At 37.7% G+C, this 25190-nt stretch overlaps 1 protein-coding gene and 1 long non-coding RNA gene across 4 annotated transcripts; one reads left to right on the forward strand and one right to left on the reverse strand.

Annotated features, from left to right (window-relative positions):
• Positions 1 to 236: 236 nt before the first annotated feature.
• hs3st2 (heparan sulfate (glucosamine) 3-O-sulfotransferase 2) lies at positions 237 to 23396 on the forward strand. Its single transcript, XM_044182256.1, has 2 exons — positions 237 to 1240; positions 19915 to 23396. The coding sequence occupies exons 1-2, from the start codon at positions 729 to 731 to the stop codon at positions 20531 to 20533; spliced, it is 1131 nt and encodes a 376-aa protein (XP_044038191.1). The 5' UTR covers positions 237 to 728; the 3' UTR covers positions 20534 to 23396.
• Positions 7289 to 16708, reverse strand: LOC122869341. Of its 3 annotated transcripts, XR_006376301.1 has the most exons (5): positions 16520 to 16708; positions 12884 to 12979; positions 12177 to 12786; positions 10435 to 10627; positions 7289 to 10110 (listed from the first exon to the last, which is right to left on the reverse strand). It is a non-coding gene; the product is annotated as an uncharacterized LOC122869341 (long non-coding RNA). The 3 variants fall into 3 exon arrangements; XR_006376303.1 differs by lacking the exon at positions 12884 to 12979; XR_006376302.1 differs by lacking the exons at positions 12177 to 12786; positions 12884 to 12979.
• Positions 23397 to 25190: the final 1794 nt, after the last annotated feature.

Here is a 25190-nt window from a genome sequence, read left to right on the forward strand (position 1 = left end):
TGCAGCTCTGACATGAAGTAATGGAATTAAAGTTGAAATCAATCTCTACATAAATCACTGGCACTCAGGAAGCATCTTTAAATCTCCAAATATGATGTTACCTAAAATATGCAGGATGTTCCTTTAAAACACAAAACGCATATAGAATTATGATCGTGTGCATTACGTCAGAGGGTTGATTAAATATTTATAGCCGGTTGCCTAAGTGCATATATCTTCACAACTTCATTATGAAAGGGAAAGGTGGTTTGAGCATCGAAATCCCGTCGGAGGCGAGCAGAACAATCACGCTGGTGAGAGTTTTAGGGGCACTGAGGACACGTTGGACTTTTGCTTTTCTCTCACAATCGACACACATCAAGGAGAAGGAGGATAAAGACGGGCGGCAAATTCCTCTGGGATTCGTTTTAAGAGAGTGTGGCATCAGTAATTGAACCAAATGACTCACTTCAAACTAAGAAAACTTGTTTTCAAGGAAGACTGGCCCATTTAATCTCATGGAAGCTGCTGTATTCATTTTCACTCCAAGTTTTCTCGCACAGTTCAGCAGCCTATGAAAAGAAATAATGCGACTTACGCGCAGTTGATGCCTTCGAGAGGCCACCCCTATCCTCATATGCCAGTCTGTCTGACATTAGAACCCATATTATTGCCAGGCTCCGACTGCAGACCAAGAGAAGAGGAAGACTCCGATGGAAAATCATGCAGCACTTTGAACCCATGGAGACATGGCACATAGGTTCCTCTCATCTACGAACAGATTCCGCGCCAGATTCGCTTTCATATTCACAGTGTCACTGTCCTGCACCTATTTATGCTACAGTATTCTTTTTTGTCGCAGCACAATCATGACAAACCAGGGTTATGAAGGGAAAAGATGCCCGCCAAGCAAGAACGCAGGAGGGAAGAAACTTCTTGTAAAATTAGACAATTGCGCTTCGCTGGAAGTCAGGTCCGTTCTGGATGAGTCTGCTGCCCAGCGAGGATCAAATGATCTCCGCGACCAAAGTAAAGCCCCTGCCTCGTCTGGAAGTCACTGGGCTGACATAAAGTTGAGAAACATGAGTGTTGCGCAAAAATATGGGAATAAGAAGCTGCCTAATGCGTTAATAGTCGGTGTAAAGAAAGGAGGCACCAGGGCGGTGCTGGAGTTCATCCGGATACATCCAGATGTGCGCGCACTCGGAACAGAGCCGCACTTTTTCGACAGAAACTATGACAGAGGGCTTGACTGGTACAGGTGAGGGGAAAAAATGAAACAAACATTTAAGTATTATCTGTTCATTTTTCTGACAGAGATGAATTTACCTTGTTATATTTCTGCACAGATGCGCTGTTTTCACTTCTGTCACCCAGTGCAGTGCAGCACCCCTCTGCGCTGCTGGGCAGGGGACTCTTGTGATATTAAGGTCCTGATGTAGACACTTCCATGTCAAAATGTTCATTTAACTCGTTTTTCTGACAAGCAAGAATGCAAGGTTATAGTCTAAGGCACTTTTATAATTTTTCAGTGGCTAAAATTCATTTTAAAAGGGCACATTTGGCTGTACTGTGTACGCACAAAAGCACAATGTCTGTCGGTGGGGCTACTACACACACACACACACACACACATACACACAAACAAACACAAATGCACACATATTTTATTAGCATACCACCAGTAAGATCACAAATTTGATTCTACTTTCATCTGTATGTTGTTTTTCTCTGCACTGCAGATGTTAGCTGTCAGCAGAGCTCCATGGTTCTGAACTAGGGGTGTCGTGATATACCGATATTGACAATAATCATGATATTTAAAAAATAAACATCGATATCATGTTAATAATACACATATGATAATATCGTGTAAATAATCCAGCTTACATTCTCGCTTTGTCATAGTAGGTGGCAGTAATGCACCATAACGCTGGTTGCCACCCACCATAAACGTAAAAAAGAAGATGCCGTAACTAGCTAGCTTTTAGCTAGATAACTTATATATATAGTGAATTCTTTTGGTCATGAAAATCGTGTAGTGAAAACCTGATATAGTGACAGCCCTATGCTGAACAAACATCTTCATGAAGCTGATGTAGGATCAGTTCACACAAACAATCGCAGCCATAACACAGATGACACAGGCAGCCTCCAGGTTACCAGCTGACTTTAAACAGAGTACACTGGGGCACAAAATGTTCTTACATTGGTTGGTGAAGGCAAAGGAACTCACAAGGTGCACTCACACTCTCACACACACACATCCCACCCACCCACCGCTGTCTCTCTATCTCACTATGTCACTTCTTCACTAGGTTTCTATCTAGATGGCCCCTGTTAAATCTAATCTACAGACAAGACACCTTTCTAATTCATATTTTCTGTTTCTAACCTATTGACTGTTGAACTTATATTGAAGCAGATAACTAAATGTTTCTCTCAACAAAAACTGTAAAGATCACTGACAAACTGATTACACAGTGACTAAAAATGTTACACTTAAGTCTGCAAATGTCCTCCAAAAAGGCTTGATGGTGTTGTGTTACATTGTGTCTGATAGTTGGAGCTGCCTACAGCTTTCCGATCACATATCCACAGTGCCACCAGTGTGGCAGGAACAGACCACAGAGCACTGCTTCCAAGAACATGGAACAAGTGATGAAGTCTGTTGTCAAGCTGCGTTGCAGGAATGAACAGCAGAGGCTGCAGCAAATTACCATGTTTACAAGTACCTGCCCATCATGTCTCAGCTGATCTCGGTTAGACATGCACACAGTTAGGTTTTTAGTTTTACTTTGGCTTTTACCAGCCTCAGTTTTCAGCTTTTTCAATAACTATTAATTATTGCATTGCATGGTGTGCATGTTTAAATTCTGCACATGCATAATATTTCTTAGCTTCAGAGACGCTATTTCTGTTGAGACTGACCGGTTTAAACTATACTCAGTTGGCAAAATGATGGGCCATTGTCTCCAGCTGATTCTTGGAGTAACTTTGTTTTACAGCTTGATTGAGATTTGGTACACTTGTAATAATACCAGATGTATTTTTTTATACTTGACATGAGGTAATGATAGACCACATTTCTGCAATGAAGGATTTTTTCAAAGGGTATTTTAATAAATTAACCTTTTGCCCCAACAATGTTGTGAACAACACATACAAATCAGTGGGATGCAACTAAGATCACCGCACCAGTTTGAGTCTAGTTGTTTCTAGGGCCTCATTTCAGATACGTAAAACAAACTGTTTCCTTAAGTGAAAGTTCTGTAGAGCTGAAAATTGTCTGAAAAGATACAATCAGTCCTTAAAGTACAAAAACAGATTGGATTTTTTCATTCTTTGAAATTTGTGACTTACACATAGAAAATGAGTTTGTTTTAACTTAAACTTCATAGTCAAGTCTTGTCCAGTCAGACAGTTAATTTCAGACAAAAAAATACATTTACAAATAAAATGAAAATGCATTGTAATGCCAGTATGAAAGAAGTCTACTCATACAGACGCAAGACAGTCCACACACACCATCTCAAAAGCTGCTCCATACTCCTGAAAAGAGAATCATTCCTTTTCATCTTCAAACTAATGAACCAGAGGCCCTAATATTACAAAAATGCATTAATGTAAGACACAAAAACACTCCAGAGTCCCCTGGTCGGAAGATAAAAAGCAAACACTTGCTCAATAATTTGCATGTTTATTAAGGTCTCTTTTTAATTGCTACTTCTGATATTAATCTTAATTTTTCATGTATTGTACTTGGTTATCAACCTTACACTGTGATGTCATTTTATTTGCATGCACAAGAAAGAGCCCTTTACTTTTTAAACACTGAAGTAAAACTTCTTAAAGGGCTGCTTTATAGACTCTTTATTGTTGTGGGTATTTCACAAATGAAATTGATTTAGAAACATTCAAAAAAGGTGCTGGGCTTTGTAACTCTTAACAGAAGGAGCTGGAAAGCCTGTTAAATACCTCAGCACATGAAACCATTTAATATGGGCCCCAGAGGATGTTGCTTTTCAGCAGTGAAAGTGTTAATTTACACATGCACACACAAGGCCAAATGTAGACACACTGTAATGGAGTCAGTTGCACACGGTGTATTCATAGGTCTCTCTTCAATTTCAGAAGTTCAATTTTGTTTTTTCTATGTCACTCTAAATTTAAGCAAAGATAAATCGAGGTCCCTGAGGTCACTGATATGATGCCACTTGTGTAAAATTACAAAGCTGGAATATTGCACACTTGTCACAAGCTGACAGTTCATATACTCAAGATAAATACTTGAACAATACCATGGACACAAAGGCTGGTTTAATTCAGGCTGAAGCAGCTGTTATTCAACTTGACGAGTGACTGAGTGATGTTCATTGTATTAGACCAGCCCTCAGTGATTATCTGTCACAATGTTTGGGTTGTTGGCAGCACGTCACATAAAGTATCTTTCTATTTTGATTAACTGTCACATCTGTCTCTATAGCAAATAATGTATTTGTACATTCTACACGTGTCGCTTTGCTTTGTGCACAAGTTATCAGTTGGACTATCTACTGTATCTGTCAATCAATGGCTGCAAACAGTTATTTTGACTATGAATGAATCTCAGTTATATTTTTAATTACTCTTTTTTTTCTGTGAAGTCTAAAATAAGGGTGTAAACTCGCCCACACTAATACATCTTTATACTCCTACCAACCAAACACATACTGTACATAAATGAAACATGAAATGTAGCTTCAGATCCATAAAATACAATGGAAATACGAAATAAGTGACATTTATCAACAAGAGAAGTTTAAAGAGGTAATGGGGGCAGAAAGAAGATAAACTGGAAGTCATAAAGATAAAATAACATACAAATAAACTGAATAAAAAAGAAAAGATTAATGCATATAGAAAGTTATCAGAAACAAAACTGATTTTGAAAAGCTGTAAATGTTTGTACTTTAACCACGTTAGCGGCACGGCTCTGTGGATGGCAGTGTTGGTCAATCAGTCCAGAATTTCAAAGTCAATCACCTCGACAATGGTTGAAATGTCATTACATTTGGTGAAGATGTTTATGATCCCCAGAGGAAGAATCCTGATTACTTTGTTAATCCCTTGACCTTTCTATTAGCACCACCAACACGCCCTAATTTTCCACTTAAGTTCATGGCAAAAGATCTCTAAAACTAAAGACCTTATCCCGTCAGTCTAAAGTCATACGTAGAGATTAATACTCTCATAGCATACTAACATTAGCACCTTACATGGTAACTCTACGACTGTTAACTGCTAACATGCTATCATTCGGATATAAGAATAGCAAAGTTTGAAAGTTTGAGTATAGAGGTTCATTCTTGACCTTGGGGACAGTAGTTTGACAAAATAACTCAACTGAAGGTCAACTAAACAAACTTCTCTATGCATTTCATCCATCCAACAATGATTAATTGATCACTAAAATTGCCACTGATTAATTGTATGTTAATTTGAATAAGTAAATTGGACATGGAAGTATTCTTGGCCTTGGGATCAGTATGTGTGACAAAATAATTTCAGCACAAGTTTCACTTACTTGCTTTTTCAAAACTTCAACGACATCTCATGGTATTCATCAGCAAATGCAAGGGGCTCTGGTGTCATCACAAGATAACAATGGACAAACTGACTTATCATTTTCAGCACTAGTCTCTCTGTAAAGCAGAATTACTGCCCCATGATTATATGCCTCAACGAACCAGTCAATTCAGTTTACATCCATGTCTGTCCAGATTCATGTAAAATATGTAGTGAATACTTGGAAGGAATTGAATAAAAAAGTTATAGTGTATTTTTTGGCTAAATGGAAGTTATCACAATACATATGTATGATTCCAGTGAATATACATTGTTGAACTGATTAATGAAGGATTATCATAGATGTATTGGCTAAACAGGTACACATGTACTTGATAACTATGTAAAGATGGATTCTTTTAGATTATAGCTATACAAAATGTGGTGCTTTTGTTTTCTCCTGGCATTTTTAGATGTGGAGCCTCTCTGTGAGCTGTAGGCGAAACTCACTCCCTTACTGCATCATTATTAGGAAGGCACACTCCAATACGTTGTTTGCAGTCCCGTGATTCTGAGGACGTTTGAAATTCAGAATGATGCACGAAGTGAAAGGCAGAATGGACGAGATGGAGAAAAGCCCGTACTGTGCTAGTTATAGTTAACTCATTGTGTCATCCCAGTCAGCGTGTGAAATCTGGAATTGCATTCTTATGCAATTATGGCTGAATTACAAATTATGGCTAAAAACCTATTTTGGAGGTCATAATGCCATTTGCCCTTTGAATCAAAAGGGTCTCCTATTCATGGTTCGACCAACTGTGAAATATGGTGTTGAATAATGGCCAAAAAAGTGTTTTTCCAGGACATTATGATGTCACAATGAAGTTGACCTTTGGAGAAAAAATGTCATCACTTCATCATTGTATCCCATTAACCATCTGTGTGAAATTTTGTCAGAATTACCGTGTAAATTCTTGAGTTATGGTCATTTTGAGGTCATAGTGACCTTGACCTTTGAGTCAAAAGTGGCACCCAGTCATTGTCCAACCAACTGTGAAATATGGTCAATTCTTGAGTTACAGCCAAAAATGTGTTTTGAGATGTTACAGAAATATGTTGTGTATTTGTTTGATAGTTTTGAATTTGCAAACCACATTGTTTGTTAATGAATCCAAGGGCATTTGTTTGATAAGTTCTGGCAGGAAGTTAGCTCCATACCATTCCTGAAACATTTCAAAACATCTTGTTTTTATTTTAACTCATTGTCAGTAGCTTATATCTGTTGAACAGACACATAAAAACATGTGACACCAAATTAACTCTCTTCAGTTTCAGTGTACTGGCCAGTTGTTCTGCACAGTCTGTTCTGTTACATTAAGCATTTGACAGATCATTTAGCGTCAGAAGAAAAATGGTGCAGAGTTCATTACTGTGCCTCCTGAACAGAACACACATGGCCTCATTTATTTAGTGCGAGGGTATTCACATAACCATACAGTAGCCTACCTGATTAAACACACATTTCACTGCCACCAATTTCCTCGCACTTCTCTCACCCCCATTCTCCTCAGAATCACAAAGATCAAACAAAAACACGCTGCTATACACCATCAAGACTTAAAAGGGCATCTCAGCTCTATTGATTTCACAGGAGTCAGAAGAACTTCCAGTAGATTCCCTGAGAAGAGTTGAAATTGTATGAGCTACAAATATTCTCCAGGTCCACATTAATTGGCTCGGGGAGGCAGGGAGCTCTGGAACAGTATCATCAGAAAGGTTGATGAGGACAGAAAGTTAGATGGTTCTCATTTAACACAAAACTGCACATTATACTGCGAGGGATGGTAAGGCGTAACTCTGCATTATTAATGAGCTGTCTTCATTTCAGTGCAGCTCAGAGACATGCAGTGGTTAACATTAATTACAAAACAACTCTTTCTGAGACATGTCCCCAATGAGACCAGTCTGAAACACAGGGAGATGGTGCTTTTATTCTTTTAATAGAATAAGTCAGGAAATAATGTAATCATGCATACATTATGGACCAATCACATGCTAAAGCTCTAGTACTGTATATGCAATTAAGCAATCAGTTCAAACTGACAACTTTGATGGTGTGGAGAGTCTAGTATTTGATATATAATATAATAAGCTCTCACAACTTGCACCACTTGCTTATTAGCCATCAGTCGGTCAGTTTGTTGGTCAACCACTTTGGTCCAGATTTAAATATCTCAACTGTTAGATGGATTACTATGGAATTCTGTACAGATGTTCATGGTGACTATTACCTTATACCGTATTATTATCATCATCAACCATTAAACCCACTTTGTACTTAACACTTATTTTATACTTATACCCACTTGGTACTTAATTTATTTTCTGACCTGTATTATATGTTTTGCTTAGTACTTCTATTCCTGTGTGTGCTGACGTGACAGTAAGCTGCTGTTTCCCCTCGGGGATCAATAAAGTATTTCTGATTCTGATTGACATATTCCCCCACTGCTATTAATCATAGTTTGAATGGGTTAAATGCACAGAAACATTTACAGGCATGTGCAAAATGCTAATTATTCCATTTAATCTTTTATGAAATTAGTTGCACTACCTTTGATAACCCTGTCTTATGAAATTACATTTATATACGCTACTACTAATTAGCAACAACAAATATGTTTTGACAAAAACATAATGCAGCTGGAAAACATTTTTTAACTAATATAATGCAAAAGTGCAAAATGTTCATACTGAACCTAAGATTCACTGACACCACATTTCATTTCCCTGTAATATCCACTAGTGTCAACTATAGAATAATTTTTCTGGTTATGTTTAGGCAACTCAAAGCATTTGGTTAGGGTTCAAAATTAAATTATAAAATTACCTTCCGCATCGTGCAGCCCCATGGCGACTCAGAGCAAGCACAACAGAGACTTCCGGCTAACTTATTCGGATGGTGAAACGAGTCATTTTGCGGGGGTTGTGACTGTCAAAAAAAAAAAAAAAAAAAAAAAAAAAATTCATGCACCGTTTTACAGCCGCTTCTTTCACAAAGTAAGTCTATGGGAAAAAGTCTTTCGGGGGCCGGTGTGCATCACATTAGACCCAGATGTTGTAATTCTATGGTTTGACCACTATGTCAAATTGGCTTCCAAGCCCGGAGCACTTCCTGGGAGCTTGGGAGAGGCAGCAATGTCGCTCCGTTTTTAGAGTCCCGACTTCACACCCTGTGTACGGTTATTGGCTGGGGTTTACACACCACTGACCACAGGTTGACACCCAGAAACGTTCCGAACACAGCAAAATAAGAAACTAAGAAAATACAGGAAGAGGGCAGGGTCTTTGCAGATACAGACGCATATTTCTAGGGAATCGTAAGTGATGATTGAGAGGGATTATTTTTGAGAGTCTATACATTGTTTTTTTTAGGAAAATCCTACTTATTCTGCCTAAGGTTAGAGACTTTGTTACTATTTCAATATTTAGTAGGAACCAAAATAAGTAAGTATATAAGTAGCCTGAACCACAAACATGACTCAGAATGCAAACCCCATTCTCCTGTGCTGTCCAGTGAACATGGAGGCAGCATTTATTGTACTTTTACTCCAAAACATCTGGCAAAACTACTTAGTAGATGTAGGTTTTAGGAAACAGGGTTGTTAAGGAAGTCAGTGATATATTGATATTATCTATGTGATTTGTAACTTTGTGTCTTGAAAATAGTGCAAATAAAATTCAATCTGGGCTTTAGTAGACCCTGCAACAAATTATACTATCAAAAATAATTAACTATCATTCTGGAGACATTGTGATTCTGGAAATATCCAGCAGTCAGCATCCTTAGCTCACACTTAGAGCTTGTCAGCTTGTTAACTTTCCCCCCTTGGCAAACCCAGCATGTCCCTACTGACCAAGATCAAAACCTGTCTGAGCTTTCCCTCTTGTGTCTCTCAAATTCTGTATCCTTTTGTATTTTCCCCCAGCATCTATATGTGAAAAGTAGAACTACTAAAAAAAAAAAAAAGTGTGTGGACTGTTCTCTCTCTCCATTTATAAATATCCTTGACTGTCACATTGCTAGAGGCTATACTGTAGACCCGGAAAGAACTTCTAAGAGCTCCAATGTTGATGAAAATTTCTGTCAGTTAAGATGCTGCTGTAAAACAGGGGCAGGACATAATTTGCCCATCACTGATTAAGACATTCACAATGTTATTATCACGAAGGGCATTTCATGTGAATTATAAGATTATAAAACTTTTTATTTTAGCTGCCACACAGATGATACTACAGGATTGCAAAATGCCTTTACAGACTTGATTTTAAGTGTTCATCAGTTGTAAAATAAAAAAATGAAAAAATAAAAAATAATAATAATACACAAAATAAGCAGAATATGCAGTTAGCCTCATCTGAGAATGTGCAGTTTTGGATTTCAGAGGCTTTCCCGGCTGTCTGAGCGTCTTCATTTCAATGTCCGTGGACACTTTCCTGTGCCACATGTTAATGTGACAGCTCGTAGCTCAGCTCAATTCAACATGTTATTGTTCAAGGAGAGCAAGTGTCAGTCATTTCCCTCTGCGGACCAAATCATGAATAATTGTTATTTCAAGGAAAACAAGAGCCTAGTGTTGAAATGACAGCGATTAAATAGGTTTTGGTTCAAGGTCAAATACATTATGCAATTTCTTATTCAGTATTGCAGGACTTTATTGTCCTGCTATAAATGTCTTGATTCTATTATGTGGCTGAGGACAGGCCTAACTTAAAAAATAAATAAATAAAATCCTCTACGGCAAGGCATTTGGCTCAGTCAGTCAGTCTGCTATTTTTAACCAATTTGTTTTCAATTAAATTAGAGAAATAGATGCTTGATTCTCAGAGCACTGAATTGTTATTCACCTCTGTTCCTCGCCTAGCTGAATTGGCTGCAGGATTGCTGTATTCGTCTGGACTGCTCTGTGTTAACTCTTAGACTTTCAAGGCAGCAGGCCTCTGTTGCTGGTGATTAATGATCAGATGTCATCACAGCTGTAATCTAAGTGAGTGATACTTTAATAATGGAGCAGCCTCTCCAGTGGAGACTGGATCTCTGCTGTCATATCAAGAAAGAGAAAGATGCCATTTTTAGGAAGTCCAGTGGCACAGACATTATGAGAATCATGCAGCACAAGAACATTTTCTCTGCACAGTCTACCTGAGTAATACAAACCGTTAATGGGTTTGGACGGCAGGGAGCAAGTGTGTGTGGTATTGACTTTTCAGGACATTTCAGGACAAATGGTTTGTATGAAAGTAAGTATGGAAAGGAAGTTTGCAAACAAAGATTTGATAAAACCCTCAATTTAGCACTCGACATTTATATATTTTTATTATATCATCTAAGCAAAAATTATCTTGCTGTAACTTACACAAGACAAAAAGTTCAATACTTGAAAGCTCCAAATTGAAAACAAAAAAGCAGTCACCCTGATGTTGCTAGGACAGGCTCTCAGGACAGTGCACAACTCACTCATTTAAGAAGCCCAGTGAGTTTTTACTAACCACAATTCTTTAGTATATTAGTCCCAACTTTGCATTGTATTTTTTGTGTTCAGTATTACTGTTGTAGCATGTTTTGTGTAGCTATAATTCAGTCTAAAGATAACATGAACATAAAGCTGCAATTTTAATTTTATGATTGTGTGTTGGATGTTATTTTACTTTTCAGTATCCCTGAAGTTTCTTCTAGAAAATGTCACCTTTGTTTCTACACCAAAGCTTTTTGTGTATTGCCAAGGACTGTGACCATCATTACTCTGCATGCTGCAGATTGTGATAAACACACTGGCAATGAGAGCCCAGGAGACTATTTCTTATAATTTACTGTATAACTATTTTATTACTCAGGAGACTGAACAAACAGCATGTAATGGACACTTTGATTTGGGCCTCTCCATAGTCAGCCTGTGAGCCAGCATATTGTTTAATGGGAAGAGTTGATTTTTAGTTCTTGTAATGACAAACATGTCCAGCGGGAAGTAAAGGCCATTCTCTAAATCTCTCTGCCCCTGCAGAAACACTTCACGTTGTGATTAATGGTTTCTAAGTTAAATTCCAATCAGATCAGTGTTTGTCTGAAATCCTCCAATTCATCTTACTTATAAGAAATAGTCACCACAATATACCTTGATCACTTACACATGATAGGGAAGATAATGTGCATTAAACAATGGTCAATTTCCAGTTGGATTACAGGATGATTGCAGATTGTGAAAACATGAATGAACTTTTGCTAAGTTGGCAGTGAAGCACAACTTTTGTTTTTCTTGAAACTGAGGTTTTCATGTGTTACATTTCACATTGCATCACATGTAAAATTCACATGTGCAAAAATTTGTGAATATGTGTGTAATGATTAGTCACATATGAAAAAAGGTGTTTGAGGCAATTTCCCTGGTTCATTTTGTTTTGTAAAAGGTACTAGCATTTTACATGTGTAGCTTGGTTGCATGACAATTTTGTATTTGCGCTGCGAACATTTACTGAGAACTTACCTAGAACTGACAATATGCAACATTCTGTTTTAAGTTCAATCCCAGTGAAATGACACTAATAAATTCTGAGTTCATTGATCGTTCACAAGGTGGTGTTTCAAAGCTGACCTTTACTTGTTCTGTCTGCATCCCTGATGAACCGGTGCTGCTCTTCAGAAGTTGTTCAATAAGACACTTGTCTTGAGCTGAACAGTCCACTATTTCACTGCATTGCTAGTCTTCACACTGAACATACATACTTACATTCTAGTGTAATACAACCGCCTTGCACTAAACAGCTTTTAATGTCCAATTTTTGTTTAGTTTGTGTGTCAGAGGTTTTGATTGTACTGGGGGTCTGTAAATCTGTCAATTGTTATGTGTTTCAAACAGAGGGAGATTTTGATTGCTACTGTCCATTGCCCTAAAATTTGTATAGATAGGATTTGTTCAGAGGGCATTAATATTATGTTTACTCCACAAGGCCAATTTATTTTATTTTATTTTATCAAAATGTAATGTCAGGTTGTAATGAACCTCACTGAGCATATCCATGCTTAGTAGAGGATGAACCCTTTCTACACTATGATTTCCTCTACTTCCTCCCCCAGCAGTCCTGAAATGTTTGGTGAGTGGCCGGTGGTGCAAGTGGTAGCCACCAGTGCATCAGGCACTGTCCGAGCAGGTCAACTGAGGTGGGACTATCAGAGTCTCACGCAGTCCTCGGTTAGTGCAGTCACTGAAAAACGTAGATGAGAGGTCAAGTTACTGCTAATGTTGTAGAGCCAGGTCTAACACACACACGAGAACTTGTTTATACTCAGACTAAAACTAACCAGAGGTGCTGTCCAGATGGGTGGTTTCAAAAATCAGCCAAATGAATACTGATTAAGAACTGTGTGTCTTGTTTTTTGATGACGTTTTCTCCAGACCTGTGTGAATTTGATGAGATAGAGAACTGGCTATCTGTAGGGGTAGTGAAAGTGCTCATCCTGACTCGTTCAGCACATACAAAAGATTCAAATGTTCAATATGTTAAATAAACCTCTAGGGGCCCATGACAAGACAAAACCTGAGTGAAAGAGCTGGGCAATTTACACATGTTAACTGGCTGGCAAAAGTCAAAGACATCATTACGGGGATTACTTTACAGCTATAACTCCATTGCTGGTGAATTGCTTTAGGTATAAATACTTAAAGTGTTGCATAAATATTTTTATTTTCAGAGGAACAAAAAGGTAATGATTGTTTTGAGCTTTACAGTCTAATTGTTGTCCTGCATTGGCTCTGCTGCTGTAGAAAAGTGTAGCATGTTCTCCCAGTGGAACAATGCAAGAGAATGGTGTATCTTGATTTAATGGGTCCTTGGTACTTTCAAATAAAGACATCCATGTTTGTGGCTGATTCCTCTATAATGATATAGGAGGTATCCAGAGGGAACTAAGTATGAACTCCAGACCTTCTGCCTCCACCGAGATAAAATGTTCAGCAAGATAGCCAGCAGGCTCTTTGAGGGTCGCTACAATATGTAGACTAGCTTTCAACACACCGCAGCTCATTAATGAGTGGCAATGACCGCCATGCTTTCCACTGTTGACACTAACCGCAGGTACGAGTTGCAGAAGGACGCTTTTTTTTTTTTTTTAATATATAAATTGAGTGGGCCATAAAACTACATACTGTAAAAACATCTCAAATCATTACAGACCCAAATTTTTAGAATAGTAAAAAGTATAGTTAGACAAAGTAGTTACTTTTATCACAAAAGCCAAACTGATCATTTAGGTTAATGAATGCTGCTAGTAATAATGGTAACCAGCCAGGCTGCTTTGTATTATGTAACTTAGAAATATTGAATTGCTGGAATGCTTATAATCCAAGCCATTCCTAATAAGTTAAGGCAATGTTAAATTCAAACATACCTTAATAAAATTATATTTTTCACAGAAATTACCAACAAGAATTACAGCATCAAATGCAATGCTGAAGCAGCCAGAATAAATTAGCTTTCAGCCATGTTCTCCTATTTGCCCAGGAACAGGTCTCATTTATAGTATTGAGCAAATCTTCCATGCCAGAGTTCATTTTCCCAGAGTGATTAAAATGTCACAGCCAAGCCTGTAATGCATCCTGACTTAAAGTTTCACCAAGAATTGGGAACAAGACTGTAAATTACCCCTGAAGAATTTAGTGTTGACTGAGTGAGAAGGTGGTAATCAGAATACTTCACTCAAATGTCAATCACACACACAGATAAAGATGCTAAAGTTTCAGAAACAGTGATTCCCCTTGAAGCAATGCCATTGGAATTACAATCAGATTTTTTAACTATGAATCATTACCAAGCAATGACTGAACAGCTTTTAATAAAAGTACACTAGAACCCACTGCTATAAAGACCCTCAATTGTATCTTAATTTCAGATGCTGTGTGCAGTGCTGGTAGTTTCTTGGGGGCATGTGAAGGAACAAAAAAAAAAAAAAATAAATAAAAATAAAATAAATTCCTGATTGTTGGTTCAGACACCTGCCTCAGTATCACATGTTTCCCTTCTGGTCTGATTCCTGCTATCGCCATAATGAACAGATACATTAATGAGGCTTGTGTTGAGTAAGAAAAAAAATAATTTATCAAATAAATCTCTGCTCACTTGCATTCTGATTCTGTTATATTACAACCATTACATTTAATGTTATTATACAGCCATTAAAATCAGCTGTAGCAGAGCTGGCTGATGTGCTAATTTTGTGATAACTAGATAAATGAAAATGAGACCCAAGTACAAATTGCTAGAGCAAAAAAAAAAAAAAAAAAAAAAAAAAAAAAAAAAAAGCGTAGATATTATAGCCTGGTGTTACTCATTAACGTTACTCCAAGACAGGCGACTTGGAACTTATTGCTCCCACTGACATGAAAGCATCCCTTAGAAATGGCCCTGATTTCAATAACAATAAAGACTAACACCTTTTGATGATGGGATTGCACCTAGGCTGCAGTCTCTCTCGACATGCAATTTGTTAGGCTGAAGCAATGCAGGATCCTCTTAAGGACATGTGAGGGTTACGTGACAGACAAGACTGTCCTCCTGAATCAGTACCCCAAAATTAGATGTTTACATTCAATTGACAAAGCCGACTGCTGTTCGTTTTCCGTTTCCTACCAACGGTCAACATTGGTTTCTTTTAACGTAACCATAATCATTCTAGCCTGATTAAGAAAACATCAATTTAACAACACGTGAGCAGTATTTAGAAGACAAGCTACAAATACACGACAACGAAGTGTTTGCAGCCACTTAAATAAAAAGTTTTTGACTGATGAAGTCAGGTCCATATCCGTTCATTGTTATTTTGTACTGTTTCTCCACTTTGCACAGTCTGATCTGCAGCATGCACTTACCTGCGGGAGCACCAGTGTCAGAGAAAAAAAAGTTTATAAAGCATTTTTGAAGCTGAAAATTAAAAAAGGTAAATTTGAAAAAAAAAAAAGTTGAACTACTGTTAATCACAGATAACCAGGTTCAGTGACGACAGATGGACTGTAGCCTGTTATGAACATTGGAATGACCAAGTGCACATAAATAGTGTTTCCTATATTGTGATTTACAATGGAAAAGGTGCACCAAACTGTAGGTGGTAGGTTATCAAAATTAAAGATAATCATAAATAACTAATTACTAAAGACCTTGGGGGTACCACTCTTATTAAAGAAGAGAAATGATATACTGTTAATTGATTACTCTCAATATACTAAGCTATCAATTTGGAACTCAGATTAATAACTACAACCAGAATTACCACCAATGATTAGTAGGTTGAAGGATTGACAAATTATTCACTTGCGCAATATTAAAGCATAATTATACACAAGCATTTATTAAAATAAATATGAAGTCTAGCTCTAAATGCTAAAAACTACAGGACTAAGGGAAAACACATAACACACATAAAAGTAACTTAGCCGTGTACTCTGTTATGCCCAGTTATGTTCGACTGTTACATTACCAGTCCGTAAATGAAGAAGTTGCTGTTATTATCTGGCGGTTCTGTTGGAATGAGCCAGACAGGGAAGACTGCCTAAATCTCCTCACAAAATCATTAAAATTACTAACATAATTCCACTTTTTTGCTCTGCAAGGTACATGCAGCGGTCACTTTTCAGCACATGTGCAGAATAGAGTAGTAGCCAGAAACCCACAACACAGACGTGGATGATACACAGACCAAACTAACAATAACTTCATGAGTTAAACTGTGGTAACAACAACTATGTCCAAGCCGTGTTCAGCACTTTTTAGTGTTCGCTGGAAACACTTTCATTTTCATATTATGTATTTGGTTGTATTGTGTGTATTTGCAGCATGTTTTCCAAATGTGTCATATTTAAGTGTCAAGCCGGGAAACAGGGAGAGGACCCAAACACAGACAGAGCAGGTTCAGTTGAACAGTTTTAATGAAAAGAACAAGGCTTACTTGGGTTACAGGTAGGTAGTGGTCACAACCAGGTAAGCAGTCAAAAGGAGGCAAACAAGTCCAAATGGAGCCATCAAAATGCAAAAGTCCATTAACAGAGTATAAATCCAAGACACCCAGACCACTAGGGTCGGGAAGCTTAACACACATACAACAACAATCTAACACAGAACAGAGGAAGACACAGACTTAAATACATGCAGGTAGGGGAGACAACGAGACACAGGTGAAACCAATTGACACAGGTGAAAACAATCAAAGCAATCAAAGACAGGAAGCAAAACTACCAGACACAAGAGGGAGGGAGAATTTTACAAAATAAAACAGGAAATAACAGAACAAAAACTCAAATCCATGACAAAACGCTGCTCGTCTTGTCAAATTAATGAAGATGTTTTCTTAATTTGCTTGTGTTTTGTCTATTTGCATGTGTTTTCTTAAGTTACAGTGAGTTTGCCCTTGGCGGCCACCATAGTAGGCACAGACAAATGATGGCATCCTGCTGATAGGAGCGTCTGATCAGAAAATGCTTCTATGTGCTGTTCTAGAGGGCAGTATTTTGTCATTTACTTTGGAGGACTTGTCGGACAGACAGAGACAAAGGAACCTGTAGGCTACTTTATGGAACCTTTCTAACTAGGCTAATGTTACTTATACTGTACGAGGATAATCAATGCCAGCATAGAAGCCTTTCAGTACTAGTTCCAAGTGTCATGTGACTTTGTGATGGTCCCTCGAAAGCCATGGATGGTTAAAGATGGACCCCCTGTAGCTTTTTGACAAGCAGCTTGAGATAGCAGGTTTTTCTTCTTAAGAATTTAGCCAACCTGTACGGATTGCACTTACACTTGCCTGAGATCCAATCACAGTGTGAGTCAGACCACCTGCAGATGTGAGCCAAATGCATTTCGATTGCAATGTGTTCATTAACGCCTTACAAAAAATTAGTTTTTTCCTTATGCAGATAAGATATCCAGATCCAGATCACATGTTGATAATACCCGATGTAAATGGGGTCTTATGGGACAGACAGTGATGACTTGTGTATGAGTATGTGTATTCAAAAAGTTTACTTTCAAGTCAAAACTTTAGTCTCAAACTACAGCTAGACAGAGGGAAACTGGACAGAAACATGTCAAAGAACCAGAGTGTCTGTTGAAGGGAAAAATAACACCTTCATGTTATATTAACCATTCTTTACACTTTCATGATAATTGATCCAAATGATGCATCTCAACTTTAGATGCATCAGTTCTTTTTTTTAACAGCCCTGTTTCCATCTTGTCAGTCCCCTCTGTGCTGTATAAGGTCCGTGTAACAGTCATGTAAGTTATCCGGTGCTGAGACTCACTATGAGTAAACACACAGAACAGCTGTGAAAATCAATAACTCAAGGTAAGTTAGCATATGTTGCAACTTTCTCTGATGGATAGGCTTACTTGGAGTTTTTTATTGTGTATCTTAACAAAAACACACAGTGTGAGTGAAAAATGTCAGTGTGAAATCTCTTCTTAAGTTAACATCATTAGCTTTTTGTCAACACCTTATTCCCAGTATCCTCATGCTATGGTGTATGTGTAAACATGTTGTCTACAGAATAGTGCTGTATACAATACAGTTGTATAGAGAACAGCAGGCAGCTGTTTTAGCATATTATTTTGAGCAGAACCATCAGTGACTTTTCACTGTATGTGTTCACATTGTCAGCCCAGTTTTGCGACAAGTTGCAGTTTTGAACCAGCACATACAGGATCCTCTCACCTGCACAATCTTCATCTCTGAGGATGGTGAAAATGTGTGGAATTGACAAGCCAGATAATGAAGACAGTTTCCTCAGCACACAACCAAAGATCTGTTTTGATGCTGCACCTCCTAGAAAATGGCTGCAGGTTTTTTAGTATGTAGCAAAGCTGTTTGCTTGAAAAGGTGCTGTTCTCATAAAAGATTAATAGTTGCCTAGTGACCCAGAGGCACCCAAGCCAACAACTCAGGATTCATAAATAAAGCTAAATGGATCAATATTTCCAAGACTTTAGAAGTAACCTATGGCTACCCCTACCTTGAGAGAGAAAGCTTTGAGAAAGGTTAGGTTTTAATCGAAGCCTTCCCCCAGTAATAATAAAGAAAGTGTGGTATTTAATCATCAGAACTATGTGGTAACGTACCTAAAATCCAGAAACTGACTCACATGCTGTGAAATAGAGAAATTCAGGTACTATATCTTTTGTAGTCATAAAAATAAAATGCCAGTTTAATAGTGCTATATTGTAATCATTCTCACCAAACTGCAGGGTTATTGTGCTGATGCTTCAGCAGAGTCCCTTTTCTGTTTAAAGGAAACAGGGATCAAAGTACGGATGGTCAATGAATTGTGGCCAAGGCATTCATTGTTTCAACAGCCAACATCAGATGCTCATTAATCAACTTTTATTAAACCAAAATGCCAAAGCAGAATGACATATTACACTGGAAAGGAAAACTCACATGACAAATAGAAACATTTGCCTGTAGTTTGCAAAGCCATTATCTTGGCAGCATGATGATGATAATTATGATGCATGTTTTGATTGTACAAGCTGCCCTGTCACCAATGAATGTATAACAAATACATTCACATTGTGTTTATTTGGGTTTTGTCTACCATTATTTGATACTCTGTGTTAGCTGGAAGTTTAAAATAGTACTGCAGACCTACAGTTTGCTTTCTAAATTCTTTAAAATATCATAAAACTGTATTTTCTAGTTTCTGTAGTACATTAATAATAAAACAATGACAAGAGTCAATCTGCTGTATCATGAGTACTTTTACTTTTAATACGTTAAGTACATTTTGTACTGCTAATACTTTTTTAGTAATTTTACTTCTTAAAGAAATACAATCTTGAATGCAGGACTGTTACATATAAAGCTGCATTTTTATATTGTAGTGTTACAATATAAAGTAATTATACTTTTACTTAAGTAACATATCTGAATACTTCTTCTACCACTGAATACCATATACTTCACCAACAGTTTGCCATCTAAAGTTTTTGAAATGTCATAACATTGTATTTGCTTGCTTCTGTAATACCAAGATTTTGAGTTTTGGTATTTGTTGTCCTCTGTTTGTTGTTGTGTTGCTCTCTGACCCTAAATGCTACACAATCTAGTTGATAGTAGATGTGCATTTATCACAACACATGTTAGTTCTATGGTTGTTTTTAATACTTTGTGTGGCATTTGTGTGATACAAGAAAGGATTGATGTTTGCATTCCTAAACTAAAACTTCCCTCTTACTTGACTGTCATCCAAGAAACAGGAAAGGCATATGTGGAAATGTTCCTGGACAGGAAAAGAACAACTCTTGCTGATTCATCCATGTGTGTTATATTCTTTTGTTTTTCTCCAAAAGGGGACTAATGCCACGAACACTAGACAGCCAGATCACATTAGAGAAGACTCCCAGCTACTTTGTCACCAGAGAGGCACCCAGACGCATCGCCAGCATGTACCATGGAACCAAGCTGATTGTTGTGGTGCGTAACCCAGTCACAAGAGCAATCTCAGACTACACACAGACTCTTTCCAAGAAGCCCGACATCCCTACGTTTGAAGAGCTGGCCTTTAAGAACAGAAGTCTGGGTCTCGTTGACTCTTCTTGGAATGCCATTCGGATTGGGATGTATATTCTGCACCTGGAGAACTGGCTGCAGTACTTTCGTCTGTCGCAGATGCACTTTGTGAGCGGGGAGCGGCTGATCACGGATCCGGCAGGGGAAATGGGCCGTGTTCAGGACTTTTTAGGACTGAAACGAATAATCACGGACAAGCACTTCTACTTCAATCGAACCAAAGGCTTCCCTTGTCTGAAGAAGCCGGAGAGCAGCAGCCAGCCACGCTGCCTCGGCAAATCCAAGGGCAGGACTCACGTACAGATCGACCAGGAGGTCATAGATCAGCTGCAGGAGTTTTATAGACCATTTAATATCAAATTCTATGAAACTGTGGGACAAGACTTCAAGTGGGATTGAGAGTGCCAGACAGAAACAGTATTGTTTTTAAAATGGCTACCTCTGGAGACATGTTGACATATAAATGAGGGTATCTTCAACAAAATGTTTAAATGACAAGTTTATTGAGCTATGTATAAATTGACAAAATGAATACAGAATAATATACAACTCAGACATTAAAATATAATCATTACATCATGCTGCCTTTTGGGTTAGGTCACAACAAGTGCCATTTCTTTAAAAAACATATATACAAAAGCAAGTTTCTTTACCACATACATGACATATGAATTCATCAACAGGCAACCAGCATTAATTGATTAACCAAGTCATTAGCAAGCAATCATCACAATGCCTTCTTGTCATTTAGCCACACTAGACCTACATTAATGACATTGCTTGAATATTCATTGTCTAGATTGCTTATTTATTCATAATTTCTGCACAGAATGAACCACCGGCTTTGCTGTTAAAATGAGCTCTCAACATGAAGTTCCAGCAAAATGTCAAATGAATAATCAAATCAGCCTGTCAATTATTCTGCAATGAAACTTATGAAACTTATACAGTGACACATTTATGAATAAATGTACTGTAACTGAGAAGAAAAAATAACAGCTATATTAAGACAGATGCTATAACACTGATAAAGGTTTATCGTTTGTTGAACTCTACTTCAGCTTTCTGTATCTGTATTTTTGTTGCGATCATCAAATTAAAAGGCAAAAGTCTTGAATTCAAGTATTTATTTGAGATATTTTCAGTTTTTCTTGCCTACACGTAAAGTAAGCAGTAGTGTTTTCTTCTTATGGTGTCAAGTTATAGTATACAATCATATATATTCCCTGAATTTGTGGTAAAGTCTTGTCCTCCTAATATTGATCAGTATCTGATGCAACATAACAAGTGCAGCACACTAACTTTGGGGTTTCCATTACAAACACTCTAATCAAACCTGATGCCAGTCTCTGTGACAGGCAGTTGATTCATAACCTGATGAGTCATACTGTATTGAGCCTGTTGAAAGATAAAACGTTCCTTACTAAATGCTGCCATGCATGTCATTGATCTCATTAACTTTCAAGATTCCTCTTTTGATGGATGTGATCGTGCTCTCTCTGAATGGGTCTCCATGCTAAGCAGCTAGATTAACCTCCTGAATTTGCACCCTGAAGCCAATTGAGTTGTCATTAATAATTTCCACTGAAGCCTCCATAAAAAACACAAAAGAGGAAGAAAAGTGCAGAAAACCAAGGAATCCATGAAAAAGTAATAATAATAATACAATAAAACTACAAATTTATGATGTGCAAATTTATGCTGGATATACAGTATCTGTGTTCTGTTAAATATGGCAGCAAATGCACAGTGCATGCAATGCATTTTTATAGTACGGATTACAGATGTCAGATTAGTACAGGATTAAGAACACAGACAATTTATGCAATTATAATTTGTGTCCCGTATGAATACAGCTTTAGATTTGACTTTCATTTTGAATTGACAACAATATGACCTTCCAACATTGCTGAAACCGCATGTGCTGGCATGTTGTTTCCAGGTTTAACATTCAATTATCAAGCCTAATTAGTCTGAGATGTCCACATTCTCCTTATATCAGTCCCTTGAACTGTTTTGGTGGTACTGATTGTTTTTTGCCTATTGCAACTGCAATATTTATTTGCAGTTGGAAACACAGCAGCAGGAAAATGTGAGGTTTTTCACTTTTTCTATTCTTGTTCAAAAGTTTCACAGTTTCACAGTGTTGATGCAGTGTAACTGAACACAGACAGCAACTCTTAGCGATAATGTACCTCCTGGATTCAAGAGATTTGACAAATGCATTCACTTGTAATTAATAGTTATTTAATGAAAATAGAAGATAATATGATAATCTATGCAAAGCACCCTGGCTGAAACAGCCAAGTTAAGCTGCTATGGTAATGATGAAACAGTATTTGGGCTATGAAAAATCTCTTCCATAGGTGTCACTTTCATTGTTTAATCCCCCGCTGTAGGGCTGTGAATTGAAGAGCCCTATCTAATCACAGTTAGACTAACGTGCAAATGTGACAAGTAACCTTCCATATAAAGGAAATTAGATTTTCACTTGCATTCCAGCTGTGCTCTTCCAGTTCATGTGTGTTGGCCAACAGCAGTATTTGAAATGTCATTTGTGATAGTCTCCATTAACTTTTGATTAACCTGCCAATGCCGTCTGCAGCTGCCTGCTACTTAGTGAGCCATCAGCAGACACGCCAGTTTAGCAATAAACTCAGCTTTATCTCAACTCAATTAATTATAACTTTACCCCAAGAATGCTTAGGGCTTGATGACATGGCACAGAGAAAAAAACTCCCCCACCCCTGCCACCGTATGATACCCAATGAATACTTTGATGTGTTATCAGTCCTGCATATGGTTACTTTCCATGGGACTTCTGTTGAAGAATATCAGGTGAACTTTTTGGGGAATATTCATGCTTCCTTAACAGAATGCAAGATATGTTGCAGAGAGGAAAATGGCCGCTTTCAATGTTCTGCATATCTTTTCCTCGAATGCTTGCGCTCATTTAATTTTTATGCTTCCTTGCAGTATCGAAGGCATTCTACACCTGCAATGTCACAACATGCAGTTGGCATGTTGGCAGTGGCAATGAAAACACACTGTTTATTGATGTATATAATGTATCAACTCCTCATTATGAAAGAACAAAGTGTTCACTTGGTAACTAAAATCTGTCTGACTGACTATTCTAACCTTCAAAGTAAATACCATAGAAGCTGTTGTAAATGTCATGAACTTTGAAAGACTCTGAGGTAAAATACACCTCTGCCACTCATCAAAAATGTCAGTACACAATAAAATCAATTACCACTGAGTTCATTCATTTTCCTTCTTATTAAATAAAAACAAATAATGAGGCAGCACTCAAATGTGTGTTTTGAATCGCCTCTTATGGACTCCAAAGCTGTAAGGTCTTTTATAACTCCTGCCTTGAAAACCTATTGAAATTCTACTGAGGCTCCAACCCTGAAACCTTACAAGCTTGTGTCTGTAATCTCTGTATTGTGGGGACAACATCTAAAGAAAAAAAGCTGCTAATGTGCTGTGTCCCAGAAAGCACCTTTAACTATAAGCTGCTTCAAGAAATGCATCAATAACATGAAAAATACTCAAATACAACGATAGAAAAAGTTGAGAATGTCTTATCGTATTTATTGTTATTATAATGTACCAAGTTTGCTGCTATTTGTTTTTCGATGTCACTTGAAATTTCCCAGATGTAATGCAAGGAGATATGTAGCTTGTTTCTTACTGGAATGTGCAGTTTCTCCAAGAAGACTTCTATTAGAAGGACAGTGTTGAAGTATTTCTATCGAGACATCTCCTTGTCCCCCGTAATGAGCCAAAGCTATGGAGGATAATGAGGATGTTCTTTTTCTCCAATGGACAATGAGAAGAGCAGACTTCCCTTTAGATGATTTTAAACTTGGCAGCCACAAACCCCCAGAGGAAATCTCATTAAATACTAAAATGGCATATGAGCTAACCTCTACCTGCATCAATGCACCTTTTGAATATGTCATCATTCCCCAAGGTTTCTCCAGGAACATGTTCTATCCCTGTGTATCATACTTCAAGCTGTTCCTCTAAATTAAAAGATGTACCCCCAAAAATGGATTTATATCCCCTGCAGATGCATGTTGGTATTTTCTCAGGATGTGTCAATGTCTCTGCAATGCTGCATCACATTTGATGTAATACAACTGACGAGCACAGTGTCACACTAATGAAAGAAGCCATGCATTCTTGGGAAAAAACAGGAATAACATAGCCACACATGCACACCTACTGTATTGTACACAGACTGCTAACCAATGCGAAAACCTTTCCCCTCACCTAATTTCGTCTGGTCTGTTGAACATGTGGTGCTTGCCTTACCTTGAGAAAGGTCAAGTGCAGAATGAGTCTCCAGGCACACTCAGCTAATTAAGCAGTAGTGGTGGAAGATGCATACCAGCTCCTGGGATACCGCAGCGGTCGGTAGCCACCCTCGGGGGTAACGAACATATTGTTTCACATGCAAGCGATGTAGGGATTTGCATTACATTGTTCTCAAGAAAAATATATAAGAGCTCTATATTATGGCAGGAAAGAAAGCAACTGTATGATAAAAAAGGTATGAATGTCCAAGTCTCTTTATATTATTCCTGTTTGCAAACTTAAATTATTTAAAACAGTGTTATTGATTAAAATATAATACAGAATTTCTGCATTTTGATACTGTTACCATGGACAGGAAATTAAGCTAAAATTTTGGATGCTCAGAGGTTTTAAATGTCTTTTCATTTTGTCAGCTGGCATCTCATTAAAGGAAAAGTTCCTTGATAAGAACTATGTCATGGCCAAACTATTTCTTGGCCGGGACCAATTGCGAGGTAACCAGTGGAGACTCCAGGAAGTTACTGGTCCAGGCCAAGAAATATTCTGGTACATAACCCCCTGTAAAAAGGCGAATTGTTGTTTTTACACATACACGGTTTATATTCGGATTAAACAAACATGACACAAAGTGTTAATTAGTGAACTTTAGAGGTGCTTGTAGGCAGCTTTTGTTACCTTAGGAGCCAGGCTTGTGGTTTCCCCCATCTTAAGTCTTTTTGCTTTGCCT

Source organism: Siniperca chuatsi, linkage group LG21, assembly GCF_020085105.1.
Source record: "Siniperca chuatsi isolate FFG_IHB_CAS linkage group LG21, ASM2008510v1, whole genome shotgun sequence".
NCBI lineage: Eukaryota > Metazoa > Chordata > Actinopteri > Centrarchiformes > Sinipercidae > Siniperca > Siniperca chuatsi.

Bases quoted from the DNA above. Each gene is read 5' to 3' on its own strand.
- hs3st2 (XM_044182256.1), top strand. From the start codon at position 729: ATGGCACATAGGTTCCTCTCATCTACGAACAGATTCCGCGCCAGATTC. The intron at 1,241-19,914 runs GTGAGGGGAAAA...TTTCTCCAAAAG, and splicing joins AGAGGGCTTGACTGGTACAG to GGGACTAATGCCACGAACAC.